Source organism: Bos indicus, chromosome 29 (assembly GCF_029378745.1).
Source record: "Bos indicus isolate NIAB-ARS_2022 breed Sahiwal x Tharparkar chromosome 29, NIAB-ARS_B.indTharparkar_mat_pri_1.0, whole genome shotgun sequence".
In the NCBI taxonomy this organism is placed as follows: Eukaryota; Metazoa; Chordata; class Mammalia; order Artiodactyla; family Bovidae; genus Bos; species Bos indicus.
The window spans coordinates 17,720,487-17,747,614 of record NC_091788.1 but is presented as its reverse complement, the minus strand read 5'-3'; the positions used below and the strand labels follow the sequence as shown (position 1 = coordinate 17,747,614).

At 49.7% G+C, this 27,128-nt stretch overlaps 1 protein-coding gene across 2 annotated transcripts in view; it reads right to left on the bottom strand.

The window, feature by feature from the left end:
* Window positions 1-12,638: 12,638 nt before the first annotated feature.
* Window positions 12,639-27,128, bottom strand: part of TENM4 (teneurin transmembrane protein 4) — a 3,327,204-nt gene continuing 3,312,714 nt past the window's right edge. For both annotated transcript variants that reach the window (XM_070782510.1, XM_070782511.1), the window contains 2 exons: window positions 21,106-21,248; window positions 12,639-18,190 (listed from right to left, as the gene is read on the bottom strand). In XM_070782510.1, the coding sequence (XP_070638611.1) occupies window positions 17,432-18,190; window positions 21,106-21,248 (902 nt within the window). In that variant the 3' untranslated portion in view covers window positions 12,639-17,431. The remainder of the gene's footprint in view (window positions 18,191-21,105; window positions 21,249-27,128) is intronic.

Sequence of the window (27,128 nt, the reverse complement as noted above, 5' to 3'; positions counted from 1 at the left end):
GTCTGTGCGACCCCATGGACTACAGCCTACCAGGCTCCTCCATCCATGGGATTTTCCAGGCAAGAGTACTCATTGCCTTCTCCGTAGCAGAGTCTGGCAAGTGGTAAATGAGTTATTACTATCTCCTGTCAGCTCTCAAGAGTCTCAGCCTCTTCATTCACAAAACACGGGAGATGACAGCCCTTCCCTCTCACGGCTGCTGGAGGACCAAAGGGTTCAGGTCCCTTTCCCTCTGCACCTGGGCAGGAAGGTCTGACTGCAGCACTCTCCCATGCAGTGTCTCCCGTTAGCCAGTAGATGGCAGCCCAGGCACGTTTATTTGGAACCCCGGGCTGACGCGGGAGCTAGTCTTTTGCTCTAAGAAGCCGGGTCCTGCCTCATCACCAGTATTCCCCTTCTCTTAGGTAGGAGGCCTAAAAATGATGAGAGAGAATCGGAGTTTCTGAGATACAATTAGGGTTCTAGTAGCAGTTTGCTGAGGATTCAGTATCTGCTGGACAGAGAGGTATTTCTGACCCAGCTGGATCAGAGTTCAGGCACTACTTGGCTGGCTGCGCCTGGACCCTGCTTCCTGTCCCAGTGCCATTCTGCTCCATCCTGAATCACCTGTGCACAAGTCCAACATGGTTTAGTTTCTCTTCCCCATCAGACTGGGGATAGTTTAAAACTATGCTCCTACCCACACCTGGAGCAAGATGTCCTTTGGGAAAAGTTTGTCAAATGAGTAAATATGTATACACACTCTGGAGATGTAATCACATATCCTCCTTTCCCAGAAAACTCCATATACCACAGGGTGTATGCATTTTCTTTTTGTCTATCAGTTGAGATAACTGGGGTTGTGATTAAAAGTGCATGCCCTGGAACAGGATTTGTTGTTGTTCAGTCACCAAGTCGTCCCAACTCTCTGTGACCCCATGGACTGCAGCACACCAGGTCTCCGTGTCCTTCACTGTTTTCTTAATCCACTTTACACACCACCCTTGTGGCCAGGGGGCTTGCGTAACTCAGTGAAGCTACAAGCTACACTGGAAGGGTGGTTATGAGCCACCAGAGACAGACGGTTCATAGTGGAGAGTTCTGACGAGATGTTATCCACTGGAGAAGGGAATGGCAAACCACCCCAGTATTCCTGCACTGTATTGCGGTGTTCATGAACTGTATAAAAAGGACCAGCAGTCTTTAGGTTCAAATCTCAATTTCTCCACTTACTAGTTGCATGTCCTAGGAGAAGGGCCTCAGTTTTTCTACCAGCAAAATGGGATAGGCAATAGTATCTTGTGGGTTGTTCTATGGTGAGGACTAAACAAGCAAATGCATTTTAAGTGCTTAGGAAAGTGCCTGGCACACGGTAGGCACCCAATGCATATTAATTACCATTTGAACACTGCCTTCCTCTGGGACAGATGGAATGCACCTGCAAAATAGGCGCTCAAGGAAGATATCGAATGGCCTGGGGTGGCTCTCTGGCGTGAGGTGAGGAATGGCTCTCAAGAAACAGCAGTACTGCTTCCAGCTCCCCCACCCCTTCCTCTTGTTATTGATGGTATCATTATTAATCATTTGACGAGGCCGAAGGGAAGTCTCCAACCCCACAAGTCATGAATGCTGTTTTGCTCACCTTCCAAACCCAAGCTCAGCAGTGGTGTCTGCAGTTGTCTGCATGTTGCTGGGGACAGCACGTTCAGGACTGAGGGACCCCCCTCCCTGTGGCCCAAGGCTGAGAAGGCACTGACTGAGGCAGAGGAGTAAGGGACTTCCAGGGCTATTTCCTATCTCTGTCCCCTTTCTGGGGTGGGTGGGTGGGTGTGTGTGTGTGTATGTGTGTGTTTGTGTGTGTGTGTGTGGTGCTTTGGGGAGCATCTTCCAAAGGTCCTTGTTCAGCTCTGGAGATGCTGTGTAGCTCAAAAGGATTCCTATATGATGGACATCTGTACCACACAAAGAGCAGGAGCAGGAAAGGGATTACTATGGTCCTAAAGGTTCATCTAGTCAAGGCTATGGTTTTTCCAGTGGTCATGTATGGATGTGAGAGTTGGACTGTGGAGAAGGCTGAGCACCGAAGAATTGATGCTTTTGAACTGTGGTGTTGGAGAAGACTCTTGAGAGTCCCTTGGACTGCAAGGAGATCCAACCAGTCCATTCTGAAGAAGATCAGCCCTGGGATTTCTTTGGAAGGAATGATGCTGAAGCTGAAACTCCAGTACTTTGGCCACCTCATGCGAAGAGTTGACTCATTGGAAAAGACTCTGATGCTGGGAGGGATTGGGGGCAAGAGGAGAAGGGGACGACAGAGGATGAGATGGCTGGATGGCATCACTGACTCGATGGACGTGAGTCTCAGTGAACTCCGGGAGTTGGTGTTGGACAGGGAGGCCTGGCGTGCTGCGATTCATGGGGTCGGAAAGAGTCAGACACGACTGAGCGACTGATCTGATCTGATCTGATCAAATCACTTATGATTATACAGTGGAAGTGACAAATAGTTTCAAGGGAGTAGATCTGAAAGAGTGCCTGATGAACTATGGATGGAGGTTTGTGACGTTGTACAGGAGGCAGTGATGAAGACCATCCCCAAGAAAAAGAAATGCAAAAAGGCAAAATGGTTGTCTGAGGAGGCCTTACAAATAGCTGAGAAAAGAGAAGCTAAAGGCAAAGGAAGGAAAGATATACCCATTTGAATGCAGAATTCCAAAGAACAGCAAGGAGAGGTAAGAAAGCCTTCCTCAGTGATCAGTGCAAAAAAATAGAGGAAAACAATAGAATGGGAAAGACTAGAGATCTCTTCAAGAAAATCAGAGATACCAAGGGACGGTTTAATGCAAAGACGGGCACAATAAAGGACAGAAATGGTATGGACCTAACAGAAGCAGAAGATATTAAGAGGAGGTGGCAAGAAAACACAGAAGAACTGTACAAAAGAGATCTTCATGGTCCAGATGACCACGATAGTATGATCACTCACCTAGAGCCAGACATCCTGGAGTGCGAAGTCAAGTGCACCTTAAGAAGCATCACTATGAACAAAGCTAGTGGAGGTGATGGAATTCCAGTTGAGCTATTCCAAATCCTGAAAGATGATGCTGTGAAAGTGCTGCACTCAATATGCCAGCAAATTGGGAAAACTCAGCAGTGGCCACAGGACTGGAAAAGGTCAGTTTTCATTCCAATCCCAAAGAAAGGCAATGCCAAAGAATGCTCAAACTACCGCACAACTGCACTCATCTCACACACTACCAAAGTAATGCTCAAAATTCTCCAAGCCAGGATTCAACAATATGTGAACTGTGAACTTCCAGATGTTCAAGCTGGATTTAGAAAAGGCAGAGAAACCAGAGATCAAATTGCCAACATCTGTTGGATCATTGAAAAAGCAAGAGAGTTCCAGAAAAACATCTATTTCTGCTTTATTGACTTCGCCAAAGCCTTTGATTGTGTGGATTACAACAAACTGTGGAAAGTTCTGAAAGAGATGGGAATACCAGAACACCTGATCTACCTCCTGAGAAATCTGTATGCAGGTCAGGAAGCAACAATTAGAACTGGACATAGAAAAACAGACTGTTTTCAAATCGGGAAAGGAGTACCTCAAGGCTGTATTTTGTCACTCTGCTTATTTAACTTCTATGCAGAGTACAACATGAGAAATGCTGGGCTGAAGGAAGCACAAGCTGGAATCAAGATTGCCAAGAGAAATGTCAATAACCTCAGATATGCAGATGACACCACCCTATGGCAGAAAGTGAAAAAGAACTAAACAGCCTCTTGATGAAAGTGAAAGAGGAGAGTGAAAAAGTTAGCTTTAAACTCAACATTCAGAAAACTAAGATCATGGCATCAGGTCCCACCACTTTATGTCAAATAGATGGGAAAACGATGGAAACAGTGTCAGACTTTCTTCCAAAATCACTGCAGATGCTGACTGCAGCCATGAAATTAAAAGACATTTGCTCCTTGGAACAAAAGCTTTGACCAACCTAGACAGCATATTAAAAAGCAGAGACACTACTTTGCCAACAAAGGTCCATCTAGTCAAGGCTATGATTTTTCCAGTAGTCATGTATGGATGTGGGAGTTGGATTATAAAGAAAGCTGAGCGCCGAAGAATTGATGCTTTTGAACTGTGGTGTTGGAGAAGACTCTTGAGAGTCCCTTGGACTGCAAGGAGATCCAACCAGTCAATGCTAAAGGAAATCAGTCCTGAATATTCATTGGAAGGACTGATGCTGAAGCTCCCATACTTTGGCCACTTGATGTGAAGAACTGACTCATTTGAAAAGCCCCTGATGCTGGGAAAGATTGAAGGCGGGAGGAGAAGGGAACGATAGAAGATGAAACAGCTGGATGGCATCACCGACTCGATGGACATGAGTTTGAGCAAGCCGGGAGGAGTCGGTGATGGACAGGGAAGACTGGCATGCTGCAGTCCATGGGGTCACAAAGAGTCGGACACGACTGAGTGACTGAACTGACCGGTCTCACCGTGTTTTTCTGCATGTCAGTTTGGACAGACTTGAAGATGTGACAGGCGACCACTAGGTGGCATTATCAATGTGAAGGTGCCATCTGTGTGAAAACGCATCGGCTGCCTTGTACAAGGAAAGTAAACCTCTGTCTGGAGAAGATTAGACCCCCTCATCTCAATAAATTTCAGCCACCTGGTAAGACCTGGGTGCAAACGGAGGCTGTTCTAGGACAATGTACAAGTACAGTCAGTTCAGTTGCTACAGGAGGACAGAATTTGAAGGGGGGTGGGCGGAGAGGAATAGCCTGGCTCTGCCCCAAGGCCCACGCTGGATTCCTGAGGCCCCGCCCCTTTCGCCCAGGAGCCACGCCCAGCTGCTGCAGGACCACTCAGCACCCCTACCTCACCAGGCGCTCTGCCTGCTGTTCCCTACTTTCTTCCCTTGTTTTCAAGTCAGTCGAGGTGCTAGCTTCCCTGATCCATGGATGGAACTGGCTCGTGGCTTCTTTGTGCCCCACTGTCTCTGCACCTGCTTCTTTCCCGGGTCTTTGCCGCTTTAGTGGACGGGGCTGTTTTCCACTGACTGGAGATCCCCTGGCTTGGTGCTGGGAACAGGTCGGGCTGCTTCTCTTCAGTCCCCACACTCCCCCAAAAATGTACAAGGGCTTTCTCACCCACAGCACCCCTTGGGGGTCCAGGGACCACCCTCTGTCTTAGGGGTCCTAAGGATGCCCTAGAACACTGAAAGTGTGTCCACACCGGGCAAGCAGTTGTGGAAACAGAGGGCTGGTTATATAACCTGCCCTGCCCAGTGCATAATGAAAACACAGGACTCCTGATTTTAGAATTTCAAGATGGTGACAGCAGAGCATTAAGCGGGCTCTTCTGAGTACAGGGCCCAGGATGACTGCACCATCTGCATGCCCTGAGACAGTCCTGAGTTTGGAGTTGTGTCAAGGGATGGGGTGGCGGCTTGTGTCTGCTGAAGAGTTATCAGGGGACCTGCTGGCTACCTGAGAGGTGGCTGGCCATCTGCAGTCTTCACAGGAAGCCCTCACTCCAGAAATTCCCTTGCTCCCCAGCTTTAAGACATCAGAGAAACAGCCATTAAGCAAACCTAGATTCAAATTCTGAATCCATTTCCATAGCAGAAATCATGAACGTCTCCAGGCTTCACATGCCTCATCTGCAAAATGGGGGGTGGTAATACTTACTGTGAATACCACCATAGGCTCTAATGAGATCTAACAGGACAAGCCCTGGGTCTAGAGCCCACACCTACTGCACTTCTCTGAGCCTGCCCCTGCCCCCGCCACTAGCCAGCACTGCTTGTCCTCAGACGCACCCAATCAGGACAGAACAGGGGCAGACATCGGGACCTTCCAATTTGGGGGTGCCTGCTCAGTGAGGAGGTTTACCACGTGGTGAGGTTTACCATGTGGTGAGGTCCACGGAGCTCCTCCTGGGTGCTCCACGGGCCTCTGGCAGCATCGAGTAAGCAATGGAAGGGAAAACCCAGAAGACCCTGGAGCAGCTCTTGGAGCATAGGATCACTGTGGAGGAGTTCACTCATCACTCTCCTAACAAATGTGTATGAACACTTCTTGCGCCAGGTGCCAGGGGTATGGTGGTAAGCAGAACAAGGGGGGTCCTGCTTTCTGTCAGCCTAACGCTTGCATGAATGTGTCCCCTTCTCCTCGATGCACCCCCTCACCAGCCAACCATAAGCTAGCATTTACGAGGCGCCCACGGTGAGGCAGAAAATGAAAGCACAGCAGGTGCTGAGACACTCTACCAACCTCCTCTGATTGAATGAATAAAAGCTGTGTGCTTTGCTTCCAACAGCCAGCACCTGCGACTCTTTGTAGGAGGGCTGTCCTCCAGTTGCTGGGGCCCCCTTTGCTGAGTACACAGAAAGCCAGAGGTGCCTGGGAAATGACATCCCCAGGGACAGCCCTTACCCGATCTCCACCAGGCGCAGATGTGTAAATACTCCAGCCTCTGCCTGGCTGGGGACAACTCTCGGGTGTGACTTAGACTGTTTCCACAACCCCTCCCCCTGGACTTGGCCAGATTCCTCTCCTGGGACCCTGCCTGAGCTCACACTCTTGATGGTCCTCTTCCCTTCCTTATCCCTCTTCTTCACGCATCCGTTTTTTCCTGAGACCCCTACATGATAACTTCAGGCAGATCTTGGTGCAGGGTTTCCTTATGCAGAACTCCCCCACTCAAGACACAAAGAGAAGCAAAGGGGAGGTAGTGATCCCTCCTGGTCTTTGTGTTACTACCCACAGTGATGCAAGTCAGCTGTCAGTCATTATAAATAATAGAAGAATAATTCCTTTCACAATAAATTTGAGTGCATTCAAAATTATCCCTGTAATACTATGATCAGTCTCCCCTCACTTCAATTCTGGTTACTTTATGAGTGTGGAGAAAGAGGAGGCATTCCTGCTTGCTGGGGTTTGTACATAACCTACACTTTTATTATTACATCAAATCTAGATAAATCCATGGGATTGGGTCTTGAACGTAAACATCAACCATCGGGTGTTTTGCTGTGTGAAAGACGTTGAGACTTGCAGGATCAGATCCCTGGGAACCAGGGGGCTTTTTGCCTGCCTGGACTAGGTTCATGGGAGCAAGTCTTAGGGGCCCAGGCTCCCCCAGGACCACGTGAACAGCACACCTTCCTCCCACCAGAAATGTCTTCTGCTGTCATCTAATAGCTTCTCACTAAAACCTCTTGCAGGAAATTCTGATTCTTCCCTCGTTCCAGCCAGCGTACCCTGGGATTTCCTTCTTTGGCACTATGGAAAATGGTTTTGCTGCAACCATGGTCTTAGCACTTGGCTCACCCCCTTCCCTCCCCTGAAGCTAGCTGGAGTCTCAGCTTGTAGGCAAAAATCAGACTGTCAGGCAAAGGGTGCATGAGGGGCCTCAGTCAAGGCAGGAGGTGGGAACCAGGGCTGGTCTTGTTGTCACAGCATCATGATTAAGGCAGAGGGGGAGCTTAAGTTCCCCAGACCTTGGTTCCTCCTACAACCAGATCTATGCCAGGAAGTGTGGATGCCAGGGCATCTGTCCAGCCCACCTGTCCAGACCCAGACACCTCCCTGGAGGTCTGGATCAACCCCTTGGACACTGATGGGGTTCTGCTCCCAACAGCCCTACACCATCCTATTTATATCCCCACACACCATAGTGTCTGGAACCCCTGGCTGCTTTGCTGTGCTTCTGGCAACTTCCTATCCCCAAAACTGATCTTGAGCTTATGGTGACTCTTGATTCCAGAGACTGGGCCCTGGTACCTGCCTCAGGGCAAAACCTCTAAGATTTCTGTTCTCCTTTACCAGACCTCTGAGTTCTAGCAAGCCTGGATGCTGAGGCTGCTGGAGTAGTGATAGAGCTTGTTGGTATCACAATCTAGTTTCTGAATCTTTCTAGACTTTCTGACTGGGTGGTGGTGTTTATAAGCAAAGGGTCCTGTGTTACATCTTTATGTCCTCTAAGGCTGCTTACATATGTGAAAGAGAAACATTGTCTGCTATAAGTAAATAAAGGCTGTTGCAGCCATCAAGCCATCGCATTACAGCTGCCCTGAAGGTGAACGCTGAGGGAACTAAGAACAGAAATAGGGTGCCTGCCATCAAGCAGCCGCTGCAGCCAACCCCTCCTTCCCAAAAGATGCACCCTGAGGAGACAGGAGACAAGGCACAGGATACTGGCCTCAGAGAGCTGAGGTGCTCATCAAAAGAATGATTTCATTGAGTCCAGACCCTTGCATATTCTCATATATAGAGAAGCGCTAAATTCCTTACTTGAGATATCTAGTCTTTAACAATTATCTTTTGATGTTCCAACTACATAGTTTTTGTTGCAAAAACTCCTATATATTCTGGCTCCCCCTACTCTTTACAGAGCGGTCTCTCAGAATTATTTGAAAATGCTGTGCCCCGGGCTTAAGTCCTCAGTTTTGCCTCCCAGATAAAACATAACTCATCCCTTTCAGGCTGTGCATTTTTTTTCCCCCCAGTCAACATGCACATTAAATGCTCATTAAACATTTGCTGATTGACTCAATTTTTTCTCTAGGCCTCTTCAGGAGCCACCATGGCATTCATTTATTTAATCATGTTATCTTTCCATCCACCCATCTTATAACAAACATCTGTGTCTGAAAGAATGATTCCCTCTGTCCCCATCTCACAAACTGGGGAAGAGATTTTTACGCTACAAACTCAGTCCTGGGAGTGTGGAATAGGTATATTTTAAAGGTGTGGGAAGGGATGACAAAGCCAGGCCCAGATGCTCTGCATACAGTGTCAGGTGCTGACTTCTTCATTGGAGAAGTGGGCTTGCAGATTATAGAGTAGGAAAAAAAATGCTTCCATTCTTCCTGGTAGGTTTAAGACTCTACTGCCCCTAAGAGTTGATGTCAGTCCTTGTCAAACAGGAGGGAAAGAGGCAGGGTACAACCTTTTAAAAAATGACATAGCCACTGAGGATATGACAAAAACTGATTAGAACCAACCATCCAAGATGGCAGGAGATCTGACTTCCAGTAGACCTTGAGCCTCGTTATATGCTCATTATAGAATATCAGCATATGCTAAATGACACACCCACAGGCGCCATGACAGTTTAGAGGCTCATCATAAAATGCCAAAAGTGGCCAGTGGCCCAATTCTTGAAATCTCTGCCCCTGCTCAAAAATAGTTGGAATAATCCTCCCACTGATAGGCTCAAAACTCCCAGCCTGTAAAGACTAACCATGTCGTGTTCTGGGGCCTCTGGCCTTCTGAGATGGCCCACAATCTGTCTCTGAAGCGTGTGTCTCCCAGGGGCACTCTCACTTTCCAAGACCAACCCCTGACCTGGGGCTGTGCTCACCTTTTAAAAGGGGCCACATTCTGCCTGTGGAATGTGTCACCTCTCCAAACAAATTCACTTCTTACCTATCACTTGGTCTCTCACGAAGTTCTTTCTGTGAGGAGATACAAAGCACCTGAGCTTCATTACGTCCTAAGACCAGGTGCCTAATCTCAATTAAAACATGGTGAGTTCTAGGGATTTCCCTTATGGCGGTTGACTCCGCGGTCCCAACGCGGGGGGCCCGAGTTTTGCCGCAACTAAGATCTTGTGTGCCATAGCTAAACAACCCGAGTGCCAAGCAAGATCCCGCCAAACACCCTTCACAGAGAAAGAAAAAAAAAAAAAAAAAGACTGGGTTTGAACCCCAATCTGGGTTCTCACTGGGTTCCAATTCTGGCTGGTGGGTTCGAGTTCTAGTCTGACTTGCAGGGTTTCACCTGCAAGGTGGGTGGGTCTTCACAAATATGGTTTGGGTTCTTGAAGGATTAAAAAATAATGTAACTTTAACTTCGATTACCCTGAGACTCTGAAAAAGGGGACTGGCTTGGGAATGGTGGCCAGAGACTACCATGGGGCCATTACTGATAGATTTGGACTTGAGAAATTAACGCTGGATGGCCTGATGGGGGCAGGGTGGGCACTCCTGCAGCAGGGCAGCTTTCCAAGGCGTGGAGAGGGATTGCCAGCGTGGGGCTGGAGAGAGAGATGCCTGCTGAAACGCCAGCATAAACCGGGTGTGAGGGCAGGGTGGGTAAGACTAAAAGCAACACCCTGTAAAAGGCTACACCCTCCTCGGCTAGATAAAGAAAAGGCTAATACTCCTCCATGAGTTTGAGTAAACTCTGGGAGTTGGTGATGGACAGGGAAGCCTGGCGTGCTGCAGTCTATGGGGTCGCAAAGAGTCGGACATGATGAGCGACTGAAATGAACTGAACTGAACAGTACTCACTGTAAAGCCTTTCTCCTCCCGCGTTGTGGCTTTTTCCACCACCTCCCCTCTCCGATCTCCCACACACCCACGAGGGCACGGTTATAGATCTCGGCAAGCACGTGACACTTAGGAGAGGAGACCCACCGCTCCCGCCCACTGCTTGTTCCTAGAGGCCCTCCCACCTGCAGCTAATTCAGAGGAGAGGCGGCCCCTTGCCTCTAATCAGAGGCACAGACGCCACACCCTGCTGTTTCTCAAATACATGAGACAGGGTGGACCCCTGCGGCAAAGGCAAAGCTGAGCTTAGGGTGACCCACAGCTGGGCAGCTGCTTTGGGCTCTGGGGACGCACAGCGGATCAGATACACACAGGTCAGGCTGGGGATGCTCAGCCCAAGTCGAGTCCATCCTGAAGGTGCGTGGCTCATGGCATGGGCGCGGTGATTGCCTTCTGAGAGGAAAGGAGCTACCAGAGGGCTTCGGGAGCACGTTTCAGCTGGGCTTGAAGAAGCGCTGAGTGCAAAGGCCTGCAAGGTGTGAAAGGCTGGGTATCTCACGGAGGGGCACTCTCCCCTGCAACTGACTGTAGTGTGGTGGCGAAGAGGGAGGGGACGTCGCCGAGGAGGACATGATACACTGATACACTGGCTCTGCTGGCTGTAAGTGGTAGGTCTCCTTGAGCAAGGGCATCTGAGGGTCAGGCTGAATAGCTTATGGTGTCCACAGTGTAAAGAGTTGTTGGCAGCAGTTCTCAAAGCGTGGAGATTCTCATCCACATCATCTGAGAATACGTTAGAAATGCACATAGTGGGGCCCCATGCAGACCCAACCAATCCACCCTAAAGGAAATCAGTCCTGAATATTCATTGGAAGGACTGATGCTAAAGCTGAAACTCCAATAATCTGGCCACCTGATGAGAAGAACTGACTCATTTGGAAAGACCCTGATGCTGGGAAAGATTGAAGGCAGGAGGAGAAGGGGACGACAGAGGATGAGATGGCTGGATGGCATCACTGACTTGATGGACATGAATTTGAGTAAACTCCAGGAGTTGGTGATAGACAGGGAGGCCTGGTGTACTGTGGTCCATGGGGTCACAAAGAATCGGGACACACCTGAGCGACTGAACTGAAGCAGACCCATTGATTCAGAAATTCTGGGGGTGGGGCCCAGCAATCTATGGTTTGAGAAACACCAGCTGAGTCTGATATAAGCCAGAGTTTGAGAACTACTGGTGCAGTGGAAAGAGTACCAGACTTCGCAAGGAAGGTGGGGAGGGGCCTGGGGAGAGAGAGGTGAAGGGGAAAAGCTGCAGTCGGCCAAGAGCTGTTGTTCAGAGAGCAGCGGGCCACAGTACATACCTGCTTCTTTAAGGCGATCTGAGGAGGAACTAAGGTATGGGCCGCCTTGTTACAGATAGAAGACTGAAGCTTAGAATTTAAATTACTCACCTAAGATCAGCCTCCATCCCTGGCACCATGGAAGAATGGCAGCCTGGACATCGGTGCCTGGTCAGCCCATGGCTGCCCGGGTGGAGGGAAGAGGCCTGGAGCTTGAAGCTCCTTCCTGGGGGGCCTGGTGGTAAGCCAGACCCAAGGCTAATGGGAAGCAGTGAGCCTTCTGTTCTCACTCTTGTCCTCAATTATTTGAATTTTCATAAGGTTCACCATTCACACTAGGGAGCTGGGCTTAGCAAATGTATTTTCCTAAGTGACCAGCTGTCATCCCTGACTTCTGGACCTGAGGTTAAACGCGAGGTTCTTTGAAAAAGGCAGGGTGAAAAATTACCCGTCTGCGGTGACTACACCTACCTTAGATTTCTTTTTTTTTTTTTCAGAAAAAAAATACATATCATAGAGCAAAAAACAAAAATCCAAAACAATGCGAAAGGAATTTTCCTCCTTTTTCCCCCAAGTTGTATCATGTGGCTATAATAATTTGTATGATGAATATACATTTATTTTTGAAAGTGTAGCTAGTGACACCCCACGTGGAATGTAGTGACGTGACCCAGTGAACAAGTGGCAGAGTGTAGCTGTCTCCTTAGGGCAGTGTCGATCTGTCCGGCCACTTGGAGTCTGTCCCTGAGGCCAGAAAGAAGAGCCGCTGGGATATGGCCCCGGGGAACAGTGGGGCGTAGCTGGTGAAAGAGTTGCTTTGGCATTTGTGAGGTTAAGGCCCAGGGTCTTTGTGTCCTCTGGAAATGCCTGGCTATGACAGGCGTCACCTGGAGGGCTTAAGGGGGACTTTGGGGCCGAGGACCAGAGCTTTGGCAGTCCTCCTGAGAACTGAGCTTGCTTCTTGGAGTGCAAACTCAGAGCTGGCTCAGGCAGCCACCGTTCTCCAAACAAAAGGCCACTAGACACCTTTAAACACAAAATATTCTTTTATTTGTCAACGAAGGCTACACAGGGTCACTTCTGGTTTTGTTTTTATGCCTTTTTCTTTTCTTTTCTAGAAGGTATCTACATCTGCATTTATTTACAGCCTTGTCGGTATTTACACAGTCAAGAATACAGTGTTAGAAACACAAAAGTGTTGAGAAAAAAAACTTCTCAAAATTAGTTCCAGACTTCAGGAAAATTATTTCCACATGGTAAGGCCAGAGTCTCCAGTGTTGGTCGTCCAGAGGCAGCTTGGGAGAGTCCCGTTGCCAAAGCTGCGGGTTCAGAAGTCTTGAAGAACATCAGGCGGGTCTAGAAAAGTGGGATTCTGGTGTTGGTGAATCCAGGGCTGCCGGGCACCACCAAACATCTGTGACTCAGCTTCTGCCAGGCTAGCGGAGCCTGCTGGAGCATTCGTTCTCCATTGGCAGTTTGCCCTCAGAATCAAACACATGTTCCTGGGGACCGTGAGGTCACCTGGTACCATGCCTTTGGCATTCCAGAGAGGGTAAGAAACCCAACATCGGCCCGCTGTCTGGGGCGGTCGTGTACACAAGGCTGGTTTTTTGAGAATGTAAAGGTTGGAGAGGATCAAGTTTCTATCACCTGAGCAATGAGTCTTTAAAATGAGTTTGCTGTTTTTCGAAGGCTAAATGAAAGGGCCTTGAACTACAGAGTTCTTTAATTTCCTCCTGTCCAATAAAATACAGACAAGTATATAAACCTACCTGGGAATTATGAACCTTCAATAGAGGGCTTTTAGTCCTAAATGAGGATCCCAAGGGGAAAAGGAGACTGGGTTCTTTCTGGGAAGGAAAAGGAGGTGGGCCCTAGCTTGGGACGGGAAGCCATGGCTGGGGCATTAGTGGCCACTGTGAGGGGGTAGAGGATAGATTTGACTTTGAGCACCGGGGGAACAAACCCCAAAATCTGAGACCCTGCTGAGGCCTGGCCGACTCCTTCCTCCTGGGCACCTAGCTCAGTGTCACGGTCCTCACCATGTGGCAACTGCAGGTACAAGGTTACCAATGTAAAACTATTCTAAGATTTCACGTGGAAATCTTCTTTGCATTTTGGAAACCCCTGCCATTGTTAAAGGTGGTACTTAAAAGTCATAGCTAAAAAGGTTATTTAAAAAAAAAAAGAAACAAATCTGATTCCTTGTTGTGCTAAGTTGCTTCAGTCGTGTCCGACTCTTTACGAGTCTATGGACTGTAGCCCGCTGGGCTCCTCTGTCCATGGGATTCTCCAGGCAAGAATACTGAAGTGGGTTGCCATGCCCTCCTCCAGGGGATCTTCCTGACCTAGGGATTGAACCTGCGTCTCTTGTGTCTCCTGCGTTGGCAGGCAGGTTCTTTACCATTATTGTCACCTGGGAAGCCCCCTGTTATGTGTCTATGAAAACACTGCCCCGTTTTATTCACCTTCCTTATCTACATCACCTTCTGCTCCCAGCCCCACCTCATCCTGATTCATTAGAATCATATCCTCTGGCCATTTTCAACTTCTGGTCAGTTTCTTAGAAATGGTTTCAAATCCTCCATCCCTAGGTAGAAATCAGGTACTGGTCTGTTCCGTGGTTTAGTTCTCAGCAAACAGTTCTGAGTGGCAAGCATCAGGGGTCATTTACCATGGAGTTTCTTCGCCTTCTTCCTGTTGTCATAGGTCCCCCCTCCAGTGATGTCTGGCTGGTGGGTGGGTGACAAGGAAATCTCATCCTATAAAACCAAAGTTGGGGAATCACTGAAGTCCTATTTAAGGTGATGACAGAGAGGCAGCTGTGGAGGATTCAGGAGGAAGTAGGAGCTCTTCTAAAGGAGCTTCCACAAACAGCTCTTCTGTCTTCTTGGGACAGAAGCTGTCATCCTACAGAATAATGGACCAGGGCCAGGGAGGGAGGGCTGTCTCTCAAGGGAAGGGACACGTTTTGGCTGGTTAATGTCAAAAGGGCAGGTGCCATCAAAGATGGGATTTGATGCCTGGAGGCCAGTAGGCTGGCACTGGGAACGCTGGCTTATGCCTTCAGACTGTTGCTGTGACATTGGGACTGCTGGTCCCAGCGGGAAGACATTGCGAGAAGAGGCACTGAGTCACCTGCTGGCTCGAATGCAAAGCAACTCACAAGGGCTGAAGCCAGAAGCACCGTCTCCAGTAGCAACTGCACAAGGCAAAACCGAGGTGCACGAGGCTGCCTGCCCCACACTTGAGACCCTTTCTCTACAGGCTGGGGGTGCTCCCATTTCCTCCCAGACAGCAGCTAGGCCTCCTTGGTGGTGTGTAGCCCAGGAAAAAATAGAACATCATTCGTTTAAAGAAATGGAATGTTCAGTAATTTTCCATGACTTTGATCTTTAACAGTCACTGTGACTTTGGGGTTGGAGAGTCAGAGGGTTGGGGAGGTACAGGGAGATGGTTCATTTGGCTCTGACCTCCAAGTTGACGTTCCCAGCAGGTCTGGACTGATGTCAGGAGGTCAGGGTGGAACTGATTATCTAGGCCAACGTTCAGGGCCCCATTGCTCAAGGACCCCTTCCATCAAGATGACATTTGAGAGGCATGTCTATTCTGGGTTGAAAATAAAAAACAAAATGTGTTCTTCAGGCCCAACTATCTTCCATCCTATTCAAGAAGGATCCTGCCAGATGGGCGCCGCCACCAGCCCCCGCCTCACACGGTGGGCGCGGAAGCCCTGCCATCTGACTCGGCTGAGCTCTGGACGCGGTGGACAAACAAGGCCAAGATGCACTGTCACGGCAGTGTCACTTTTTTTTTTGGAAACAGGAAGAGCACTTAGCGAAACGCATCCTCTCGTCCCAGTGGAACGACGTCAGGCGAGACCTCCTCTCCCGAGCAGCTGCGGGGGCCTCCCTCTGCCAGGCAGGCTCCCGGCCCGCGCGCTTCACCAATTCTCACGCGGCAAGAGACCGTCTCGGTTTCGTTCACTGCTGGAATATTCTGAAGACTCTGTGAGTAAGGCTATAAAGGTGCCGTGAGCTTGTCAGTCCAACAAGGTTTCCACGGGGAAAGAGCTCAGACTCAGAATTCATTTTCCACACTTAATGTAAAATGTAACCCATAGAAGTCCCATTTTCTAAGAAGCCCAGCTTAAAAGGGAACATTTGGCTTCCGCTCCTGGTCTCCCAGAGCCTCCTGTGAGAGGTAATGATGATGGTAATTAGGCAGATGAGACAGGAGCAAGGAGCCCCAGGCGCTCCCCTCCCTTCAGTACTCCCCTCCAGCCCAGTGGGGGCTGCCTCTCCCACAAGCCTTGCAGGTGTGGGCTGGCCACAAGCCTCTACCCACTGCCCTCAGGCGTGGGTCTTCACAGGGGCAACTGCAGCCTGGCTTCCTGCGTCTGCGAGCACTGCCCCCAGTCCTGGAGGGGCAGCTTGATGCTGCCAGGCCACACCAAGTTCTCTCTTCTCTCCTCCTTGCTCCTTCATCTCACTTTAAAACCCTGGCTGGGCTCCTCTAGAAGGGGAGAAGCTGTCATCTGTTTTAGAAGAACTTCACAGAAGGCATTTCCTGCATCCCAAGCTCTGCAGTTAGCCCGACACTAACAGGGAAGCAGAGGTGCCTTCGGGAGCTGGTTAGAACCATGCTTGGTTCACGCCTTCCTCTCTTTGGCTGACTTTTCCTTAAACCTCTTTTCCGGAACCGAAGGCCACCAGGCACCTCTCTCCACACTCCTAGTTCTCAGTGGTGGCAGCTGAGCAATGGAGGGAAGATGCCCAGAGTCCTGGGGGAGAGGGCTTCACCTCGGAAGGCAGGCTGGTATCCTTGCCACCAATGCCATCCTTGTGCTGTGGGTGACCTTCTCTTCCGGGCATGGTGCCCACACTCAGGGCCGGCCGTGCAGTGCTGGTTCTCACATCTGGCTTTGGGAGAGAAGAGGAGCTGAATAAGGAACATCACGGGAGGACTGATCAACCACAGACGCCCTGGGTACCTCTGCCTCTTAGCCCCCAGGACGAGGTTGCCAGACTGGGAAAAAGACCCAGGAGACACATGCTCCGTCCCAGCATGGGAGTGGCAACTGACAACTACACAGGGTTTGCAAAAGGGGTTGGGGGTTTCGTTTAGCATCAAAATATAAAGCTTGGACAGGAGTTTGGGGCAGCTTGAAAAAGGTGCCGTGAGATCATGAAATTCCCCAGAGCAAGATGAAACCATCCGTGGTTCTCCGGGGGCATGGAACACAGTGTTAAAAAGCGCCCCCACCTATCTGCGGGAGCTTGGCCAAAGATCCTTGGGTCCTGCAGACCCTCTTTCCAGGCCCTCCGGAAATCTGCTCCTGGCCCATGACTCTCCGCACCCTTCACTCCTGCCCGACCCCCGTGGAAGATAGCCTTGCACGTGGACAAGTTAGCACAGACACTCGTGTCTCACATCACACTGGGGACCTGGGGACAGACAAGGACACACCCCAGGGGCTGCATCTCAGGGAAGAGAAATGTGCCCCAAACAACAAGGAAAACTCCTCAAGGAAAAGGGAACAAAAGACAGTCAAGTTTTCATTGTGATCACACTACAGAAAAAAAAAATACCCTCTGTTCTTTGCAAAAAATGTGTGAAGGCCAAATCTGTGTTTTTCTTTTCTTAAAAAAAAGTATGTTGCATGAGTTACAATGCAACCAAGTATCTTTTTTGTTGTTGTTTTTTTGCACTTGTTAAAAAAAGGATTTTTTTTTTTTTTTTTAAGTACAACACAGTCAGGTCCGCGGCCACAAAAGAGTAGCTGTCTTTGGCAAGAAGTCCCGGCCGTGGTCCTCTCTGTCACCTCCGGCCCATCTCACTCTGTCTCATGAAGTGGATGTTGTTGGCGCTGTCTGACAGTTCCGGGTACTGCTCGACTGAGATCACGAAGAAGCCATCGTAGCCTTGAACCCGCCCCGTGTTCAGCACCTGCTGCTTCTCGCCCTCGGTCCAGGCCCGCAGGCCCTCCTCCCCGTCCCGAAGTCGCTGCTGCTCACGGGCCCAGGCCTGGCGCACGGCTCTCTGCCGGGCCAGCTCCAGCACCCGCGCCTTCTCCTCGTCCAGAGTGGTCCCGTAGCGCGTGTTCAAGCACAGAGCCCCATACTGGAGCTGGATGTCTGTGTAGCGTCTAGTCCTGCCGTTAAGCATCGTGTTGATCTGGGAGACGGTGACGTTGACCCCGTTCTCCAGGGTCCGGCGCCCGCCGCTGAGGCCCAGGATGGCCAGGTCACCTTCTGAAGGCCCTGGTTTCACGAAGTAGTGGGTGTCCACCCCGTCGATGGTGAAGTGCAGGTTCTCCAGGTAGTGGGCGTTGTTCAAGACGGCAGCCACCCGCCGCCCGTCCTCGTTGGCCACGCTGATGATGTCTGTGGCCACGCGGCCATCCTTCAAGGCGAACTTGACCCCCTTGCCGAACACGGAGCCGCTGGATGCAAACTTCTTTGTCTCTGGGGCCTGCTGGCAGCTGGTGATGGTGGAGCCATAGAGCTGGTCAAAACGTTCCAGGGTGACGAAGGCCTTGAGCTGCTTCTGCACTTCACATTGCACCCCGAGGATAGACTGAGGTGGGGAGGAGAAAGAGAGAGTGAAATAAAGTGGGGAAACCACCAGGGAACTGGAGAACCAGCCTGCGTGACCAAGTCTAACTTATACAAATACACTAACCTGTAGCACCTAGCTCTACTGCTGACCACCAGGACGCCCGGCCCCTGTGCGAGTAGCGTCTAGTCCTGCTGTTAAGCACTCTGTCGGTCTGGGAAGTGGTGACACTGAACCCATTATCCAGGGTTTGCCGTAAAAGAACCCATGTATTTAACCCTTCCTTCCACTCAGAGGCTGCTCAGGGGGCATCTACTCTGAGCTCACTTCCTTTCTCGGCACTGAGGTCAGAACAACGAAGCAGACATCATCCCTGTCCTTGAAGAACTCCTTGTTTCGTGGGGAAAGACAAACGTACAGCGAAGAACTACAATCAAGTGTGAGGACTGGTGGCCTAAGAGAAGTGACCGTAACGGCTATAGCCAACATGTCTTGGTCTTTGAGCTGAATAGTTCACATTCGTTCTCTGTTGGATCTTCACAATAGCTTTATACAGTAGGGGTGTTATTATTCTGGTTTTACGTCTGAGAAGCTAAGGCTCAAAGAGGTTGAGACTGGCCCACAGTCATTCAGTAGTAGGTATTCAAGCCAACATTCGAACCCAGGTCTTTCTGATTCTAGAGGCTCAGTTCAAGGGCTACTGGAGTCGGGAGGAGCAAACACAGCTCAGGACACCAGTCTGGAAGCAGAGAGGCGAGGTGGAGAAGGCGGGGTTCAAGGACAGGCTCACACCTGGGTTGGGACTTGGAGGATGAGGGGGTGATGTCAGGTGTGGCAATGACGAGGGTGTACTCTTGGCTAGGGGCTTAGTAAGACGGAAAGCGGTGGTTTATATGACCCTCTGTGTGCGTGCTAAGTCCTTCAGTCGGTGCAGCTCTTTGTGACCTTGTGGACTGTAGCCCGCCACACTCCTCTGCCCATGGGATTCTCCAGGCAAGACTACTGGAGTGGGTTGCCGTGCCCTCCTCCAGGGGATCTTTCTGACCCAGGGATCAAACCCGCATCTCTTGTATCTCCTGCATTGGCAGGTAGGTTCTTTACCACTAATGCCACCCGGGAAGTCCATGAATCCTCTTAACCTGCTTTATTGCTCTCCACCACATTTAGAAATGGTTTTCAAGGATGGCCTCTATCTCTACAATGCTTCCTGGAGGCCCTTTACGTGCCCCTGCTCTTGGCTACTTTAGGGAACAGGTTGGGCCTGTCTCCTTGGCATACCTGTCCCTCCCATGGCTCAGGGAGCTATGGGAAGCCACTCTCAGGCAGGCTGCACGGCCTTGTCAGCAACTCAGGCAAACAGCTTTAGAAACAGGTCCATCAGCTTCTCACTGAAATTAAGTCCTCTTTATAATTAATAGAACCCTGTCTGTGAACAATTATTTCCTAGAGTTTCGCGAAAGCCAGAGTGCTCAACAACAAAGATCTCCGATGCTTGCCAAGGGCAGAAATCAATAATTCATTGACAAGAGAGGCTGGCAAAGGGGCCGTCAGGGATTGTGGCTCTGGGAGTGGGTGGTGGAGGGAGCCTGGAGTTGGGGCGCAGCTGAGAGGCTGGAAGCAGCCCTGGGAAGACCGTGCCATGGGCAGCTGGGGGGACCTGGAGGGGAGGGACGGTGGGGCTGGAGAGGGCAGGCAAAGGCCATAGAGAGAGAGAGGCTTTGCGACCAGATGGGCTTGGGCTCTCATCGCCTTCTGCTACTTTGCAGCTGGCCTTGGACAAGTTTCCTCTCTCAACTCTGGTCTCTGTAAAGCGGGGGAAAAGACTGAACTCGCAGAGTTGTTTACCTCTTTCAACTATTTGGTCATTCAACAAAAAGTGTTCCTTCCAGGCACCTGAGAAATATGCAAGGTGGTACGCCGGGTACCAAATAAGACCCACTACTTGCCCCCTTGGGGCTCAGGGTCTAGTGGAGATACAGAAAAGAAAGCAGAAATGAAAATAGAGTGTGGAGAGGAAGTTGTAGGTGCCATCAGACAACAGAGGTCCAGCACCATGTTCTCCAGAGTCTAGGGGAAGGGAACAGCCAGGCTGAGACCTCACGGAATCTGGCCGGAGTAAGAGATGCGGATGCGTCAGTTTCTGATTGCCAGCCATATGCCACCTGCAACCCAGACTTCCTCCTGAGTCTCTTGTCCCCTTGGACAGGGGTCCCCTGGAAGGCCCAGTCTCGGCCTGATTCATTCCTGCCTTCCCTGGGCTCCTGCAGCATGGGGTCTGGAAGAGCCAGCTCCTTGTACAGATCTTATGAATGAGGGGGGCAGTGGGAAGAAATGAACAAATGGATGCAGGAAGTGAGGGGGTGGGGTGCAACCGCTTTTATGATCTTTATAACCATGAAATTCTATGAGTCTTTGTGTCACGAATGGAAGATGGAGAGAGCAACACTGTTTTGAGGACCTACAGACAGATCTGAGTTTGAATCCCACGCTACTCCATCTTTGGTGGGTGGCATTTGAAAGCCTCAGGCATTAAATCTGTAAAATGACAACAATGATGCAGGGGGATATTTTTGTTGTTAATTTATAAAGAACACCTCACACAAGGGCAGGGGCATGTTGAGGGTGCTCAGGAAATATTACATTTGTATTTAGAACGCACCTTTCTTCCTTGTACTTTTGTTCTGGGTTGGGACAAAGGCTCATTGTGCAGAACTCCAAACTCAGTGTAACATACAAAACTCCTTAATTTGGCTCATGAGGATCTGTGTGCCATTATGGCTGTGTCCATAGTGACTTGCCGGGGTCACTAAGTTTTTTGCTCAACAGTTTCTGGTAAGCACTGCAAACGTACCACGTTGGTTTCTATTACTGGCCTAAGCTTTTCTGAAAAGCTGGTGGGACCCATGCTTGTAATGTCAGCCATGTGCGTGAATTACCTTGCTGTTATCCCACTCCTGAGTTTTCATCTGTGTGTGGACGAGCTCATAGGATGGTTCCATAGCATCCATGTCTGGCTTGGGATAGCCGGGGATCACGTTGTGAAGCTGGAATCCGAAGGTGAGGAGCCAGCTGTTGACATCTGGGTGGGAGAGAAGAAGCAGAAACATCCCTGTGGAGTCAGTGGACCTCAGATGTGACACACCCCGAGAAGGCGGCCTAGAGTAAGGCTGCTGGGGTGGGGTGAGGATGTGGTGGGCAGCTGGTGGGAGAGTCAACAAGCACGCCGGAAACTGTTTCATAGCATGGAAGCCGAGTGTGCTCTTGGGACTAGTGATCCCTCCTGTGGATGTATCTGAGAGTGATGTCACACATGTAGAACCTAGGCTTCCCAACTCCTCTTTCTACTGTCACTCTACCCCAAGGACCTTCAGCTTCACAGCCTGGGGCAGCTGTTGATGGATGAAGACCGCTCTGCATCTACCTTAGACATCAACAGAAGACACGGAAGACAACCACACCCAAAGGGAAGATTTTAATGAATGACTTTCAAAGAGAAAATTCACTTAAGAAATAAACTCTTAAACCCTTTCCCAATCCTTTCTGCAGAGATTCGAATCTCAGGGCCAAAGTGCATTGGCCTGTGCTCAGTTGCTTCGGTCACATCTGACTCCTGCTCACTCTATGGATCATAGCCTGCCAGGCTCCTCTGTCCATGGGATTCTCCAGGCAAGAATACTGGAGTGGGTAGCCATCTCCTTCTCCAGGGGATCTTCCTGACCCAGGGATCAAACTCATGTCTCATGCATTCAGGAAGATTCTTTACCGCTGAGCTACTGGGGAAGCCCATGGAGATGGCCTGACCACAGATCAAAGAGTTCCCCCCGCCCCCCGATCCTGCCTTTTACTTACTCTGACAGCCAAAGGAAGTCACCTAACTTCCCTGTGCCATCATTTCCAGTCTCTATATTGGGTTTGATGATCGAGCCCCATAGGCATTGAATTTATTGGTTTTTATAATATTCCTGGGGGGTTACTAATTAGAAAGTCCTCAGTATAGATACTCAGCTGGGATATTGTCATGAGCATTTGGCTCACTGAAGAATGGAATCAGGAAGTCAAGACTTCAGGGGGAAAAAAAAAGAGGAAAAGAAAGAGGCTGTGCCATCAGTTACTTGGCCCTCTGTGGCTGAGGGTCTTTTCCGTGCCCAGCACTGGTGTCACAGACCTTCAGCTTGCACACTCAGGACCCTGGAGGGGAGACGAGACACATGGCATGGATAACTCTGACACGAGAAAAAGGCCGAGCAGAGGGCAGAAGTCTTTTGGTCCTACAGGCTGACAAGTCTTCATGAAGAAGGTAGCCTTTAAGCTGGACACTGAAAGTTATGTAAATTTTGTCAGACTTCAGTGGAGATGAGGGGGGCACTTCAGGCAAAAGCTGTTGTGTAAGGCAAGGCCTGGAGTGGGCAGGTGAGTATTGGGAACTTTCGGGTAGCCAGACAGCAGTTCAGCAGGGCAGAGAGAGAATCAGAAAGGAAAATGGTGGCTGGGGCAGGAAGAGCCTGAGGTGGCAGGCCGGAGATGATCTGGGGTCTACAGGAGACAGACAGGGTTTCCTTGGTGGCTCAGATGGTAAAGAGTCTGCCTGCGATGCAGGAGACCCAGGCTTGACCCCTGGCAAGGGAAGAGCCCCTGTAGAAGGGCATGGCAACCCACTCCAGTATTCTTGCCTGGAGAATCCCCATGGACAGAGGGGCCTGGTGGGCTATAATTCATGGGGTCTCAAAGAGTCAGACACAACTGAGTGTCTGACACACATACACAGGAGACAGACAGACAGCCTGTGTCCCAGCATGGCTCAGCCTTCCTTGGGAAGGGGCAGCCGAAGATGCCAAGGCAGTTGGTGACCAGAGACTTGAATCTGAAGTCAGGAGAAGGCAGGATTCAGAATTTAGTCTCAGAGCCAGCAACTCTGGGCAGTGGGCATTCAGGTCTGCTTTTGGCTTCTTCCCAAGCAGACAGATCTCTGGTCAGGGAGGTTCTTAGGGTCCAGGCATTGGTGAAACAGTTCATCCCAAAGATGGGAGTGCCCTTTGGTGGTCAACAACCTCATCCCGTGTTGCCTGTACCCTAAAAGCCTCATGTTTGCCTTTTCGGGGCGGGGGGTGGGGCTTGTTTTTGCATTTTGGATGTTACAGAGTCCATCTCTTGGGTTTGAAGCCTGGAGGTACTGAAGCGAAGGGGTGGTAGAAAGAAGATTGGAAACCCAAATTCTACTTCTAGAGAGATCACTTAAGGGAAAGAACATGGTTAAGGCAAGACAAAACCCAGGTCCAAACGCTGGCTCCCCAACTCACAAACTGATCTTGGACATTTTCCTTAATCTCTCTAAGGTTTAGTTTCTTTGTCTGCAAATTGATGGGAGAAATAGTTTTCACCAAGTCATGGAGAAGAATACTAACAATGTTACCAGTTGAATCGGCCATCATATAGCAGGAACTGTTCTGTCTGTTATATAAATGATTGAACTTACTGTATTTTCAAGTGTTCAGCGTGGTTCTGGCTCACAGAAGGTTTTCTGTGTTTCTTCTGTGTTTGAAGAAGAAACACCTATGCCTCCAAGTGCCTGGACCTTCATTTCCTCATTTGAAACACGAGGCGCTTGAATCAGTTTTCTCCAAAGTCCCTATATTCACTGAGTTTCTAAGTATCTCTGATTCTATGAATCATGGCAGATGGTTCTTTGGGAAATTAAAACAAACAGAATGGAGAGGGAAAAAAATGGCTACAAAGCCATTTTGCCTCAGGCTTAGAACTTGCATCTGAATTTGTAGTTGCAGAGGAAAGTTTCTATCAGGAGTAATGAGAATTCCCAGGAAACCAGGGGGCTGAAAAGAGGCCTGGGCCTTAATTATAAGTGATGGAAGGTGGGAAACTTTCCGTTATGCCTTTAGGAAAAATGCTGAAAACTGATTTATTCATTGGTTTTTCTACTGTGCTTTTCTAAAGAGTTGGGAATGTTCCCTTTCTTTCCTATGACATCAGAGGTAGATGTTCCCTCACATTAAATAGCTCTTCACCAATCCGTCTCAGACCTCAGCATGGCTGCCTGGAACAGTGATGGAGAATAACAATCCCTTTTACATGAACACAGCTGTGCACTTTACAGAGAGAACTCACCTAAGAATGAGGATCCTGGAGTCAGACACAGCAGCGGTCTAAGCTCAGCCTCGCCCCCTCTACCTGGGCTGGTTCCTTTTCTTCTCTGACCCTCACTTTCTGCCTCTGTAAATGGCGTCAGTACTCCCCATCTCACAGGCAACAGGGATGGTCAAGTGCAAAGGTGTATATGAGGGATCAGTGGTGGACATTTTAAAGTTGCATTCCTAGCATCCCATTCTGCCTTTTCTCTCTTTTTGAGGTACGCGTGTATTTTTAGGGATGCTGACTCCACCTAAGGATTCCTCATTGGAGCATGCGAATGACCTAGGCTAAGCCAATCAATCAGTACATTCTATCTCCCCAGCCATAGTGGCTGATTCAGAGGTCATCATGTGATATAAGTCTATCCAATACAGGCTTAAGACCCTATGCATCCATGTTCAGTTGCTAAGTTGTGTTTGACTCTTTTGTAACCCCATGGACTGTAGCCCACCAGGCTCCTCTGTCCATGGGATTCTCCAGGCAAGAATACTGGAGTGGGTTGTCATTTCCTCCTCCAAAGGCTCTTTCTGACCCAGGGATCAAACCTGTGTCTCCTGCCTTGACAGGCAGATTTCTTTACCACTGAGCCACCTGGGAAGCCCTAAGACCCTATACTGGAGTCTATCTCAGGACCCTTGAAGACATTTTTGGAAAAAAGATGCCCTTTTTATCATTGTCATTGCTAGATGTGAATGAGGTTGCAGGTAGCCTATGTGGAAGCTAAATGTTTAGGTCTAGTGAGAACTCGGAGAAGGCAATGGCACCCCACTCCAGTGCTCTTGCCTGGAAAATCCCATGGACGGAGGAGCCTGGAAGGCTGCAGTCCATGGGGTCACTGAGGGTCGGACACGACTGAGTGACTTCACTTTCACTTTTCACTTGCATGCATTGGAGAAGGAAATGGCAACCCACTCCAGTGTTCTTGCCTGGAGAATCCCAGGGACGGGGGACCCTGGTGGGCTGCCATCTCTGGGGTCGCACAGAGTCGGACATGACTGAAGGGACTTAGCAGTTAGCAGTGAGAACTAGTTGCATCTTGGCTTTTGGTAGTAAAATGGTTTTTCGCACCATTTTTTCTTCAGCTACAGTAACCTGCCAAGTCATCTACCAGGAACCTCACTGGAGGATGAGGCACAGGGCAAGCTTAATCCAGACAGATATAAGTTGAACATCCTCACAACCCACTAAGGTGTTCTAGGGCTGGCAGCAAGCTGAGCAGGGTGAACGATGGGCAACCTTGTTGGGATATTCCTGTGCATCCTCAGGTCCAAAGGAGGTTTTCGTCTCACCTGCTTACCACTGTGTCCTCTCTTCCTGCCCACTCTTGGTACTCTAGCTCTCTAGAGGACCATCTAGAATTCTTCTCTGAATGAAGACTAATCCTCTAGGCCTCTGTCAGCAGAAACAGGTCCAGCCTGAGCCACCAAGTTTGGGGCCCCAGGAAGCCACCACATGCCTAAGGGGCTCTCGTGTAGGCTGTACACGCTGCCTTCTGCACTTTGGCATGCGCGGCCCCCTCTCCCTGGATCATCCTTCTTCCCATCACCTGGTGAAAGTCCACTCGTAAGTGGACCTCATGCATCAGGGGTTCCCCGGGCGGAGTCAGCCATGTCTCCTGACATGTCTCCTGATGCTTTCACTGACCATCACGGCAAACGTTCACCACGGGCCTCTCATACTTCAGAGTGCGTGTCTATCTGGCCTCATGCAGGGTGAATTTCTGGAGGGCAGGGATGGTCTTTCTATCCCCAGTGCCTAAAACAGTGGCTACACAGAGGAGGCCCTTGTTGGATGAAGGAAACGGCCTTAAATTATGGGGCAAGATGGTGTTATCATGGGACAAAAGAGGGGCAAAGTTGGCATGCCCAACTTTTTGCCCAGTACACATACTCTTCTATAAAAAGGGCTGGTTTTAACCAGACCTGAATCCCCATAGCCTCTCTGACTTGTGAGGTCTGACCTGACTGTGGCTGCTTGCTGGGAGGAGTCTGCTGGAGGCATTTCTGGCATGAGTGACCTCTGGGGCACTTTACACTCAAGTTGGTTTCACAGTAGTGAAGACCAAAGCCCGCTTTTAAAATTGGATAGTAGAGGAACAGGAATGAACACAAGCCATGAGCTGTGCTAGGCAGATTGTCAAATGTATCTTGTTTTATCCCTGCAACCATCCTACTGAGAAGGTAACAGGCAGGAAAGCCAGGGGTCTCTAAACAGAGGAAATAGGGCTGCACATGTCAGATTTTTTTCTTTTAAAATTCTGTGTTGCCATGACGACACCTGGTTCCACCCGAACTTAACTTTTCTCAAACCTTGAGCTCACCAATGCCTTTTTCTTATGGAAATGTTTCTCTTAAGCTATGTTAATGAAACCACGTATTTGCTTTGGAATTTGCCTTCAAAATGGTTCCACCTAAGACTAACTTTTTTTCTTTTCTCAAACCTTGGGCTGACAATGACTCAACAAACCAGTATTCGTATCAACTGCTTTATGGCTGGGGATGACACACCTCGTGCCATCCTATCTCAAAAATGCATATTGTGGGCGAGGGGCCGGTGAAACTCCATCAGCCTCGAGGTGTCTCTCTTATCTGATTAACAGCTTCCTAACAGACATGAAACATCTGGCTAAAGACTAGCAGGGGGGCACTCTTTCTACTCCCCTCTGATGTCTATGTCAGAAGCTTTCTCTATCTCTCTTATACTTAAACAAAGCTTTATTACACAAAAGCTCTGATTGATCAAGCCTCATCACTGGCCCCGGCTTGAACTCCTCTTCTCCGGAGGCCAAGAATCTCAGCATCTTTCACAGCTCAAC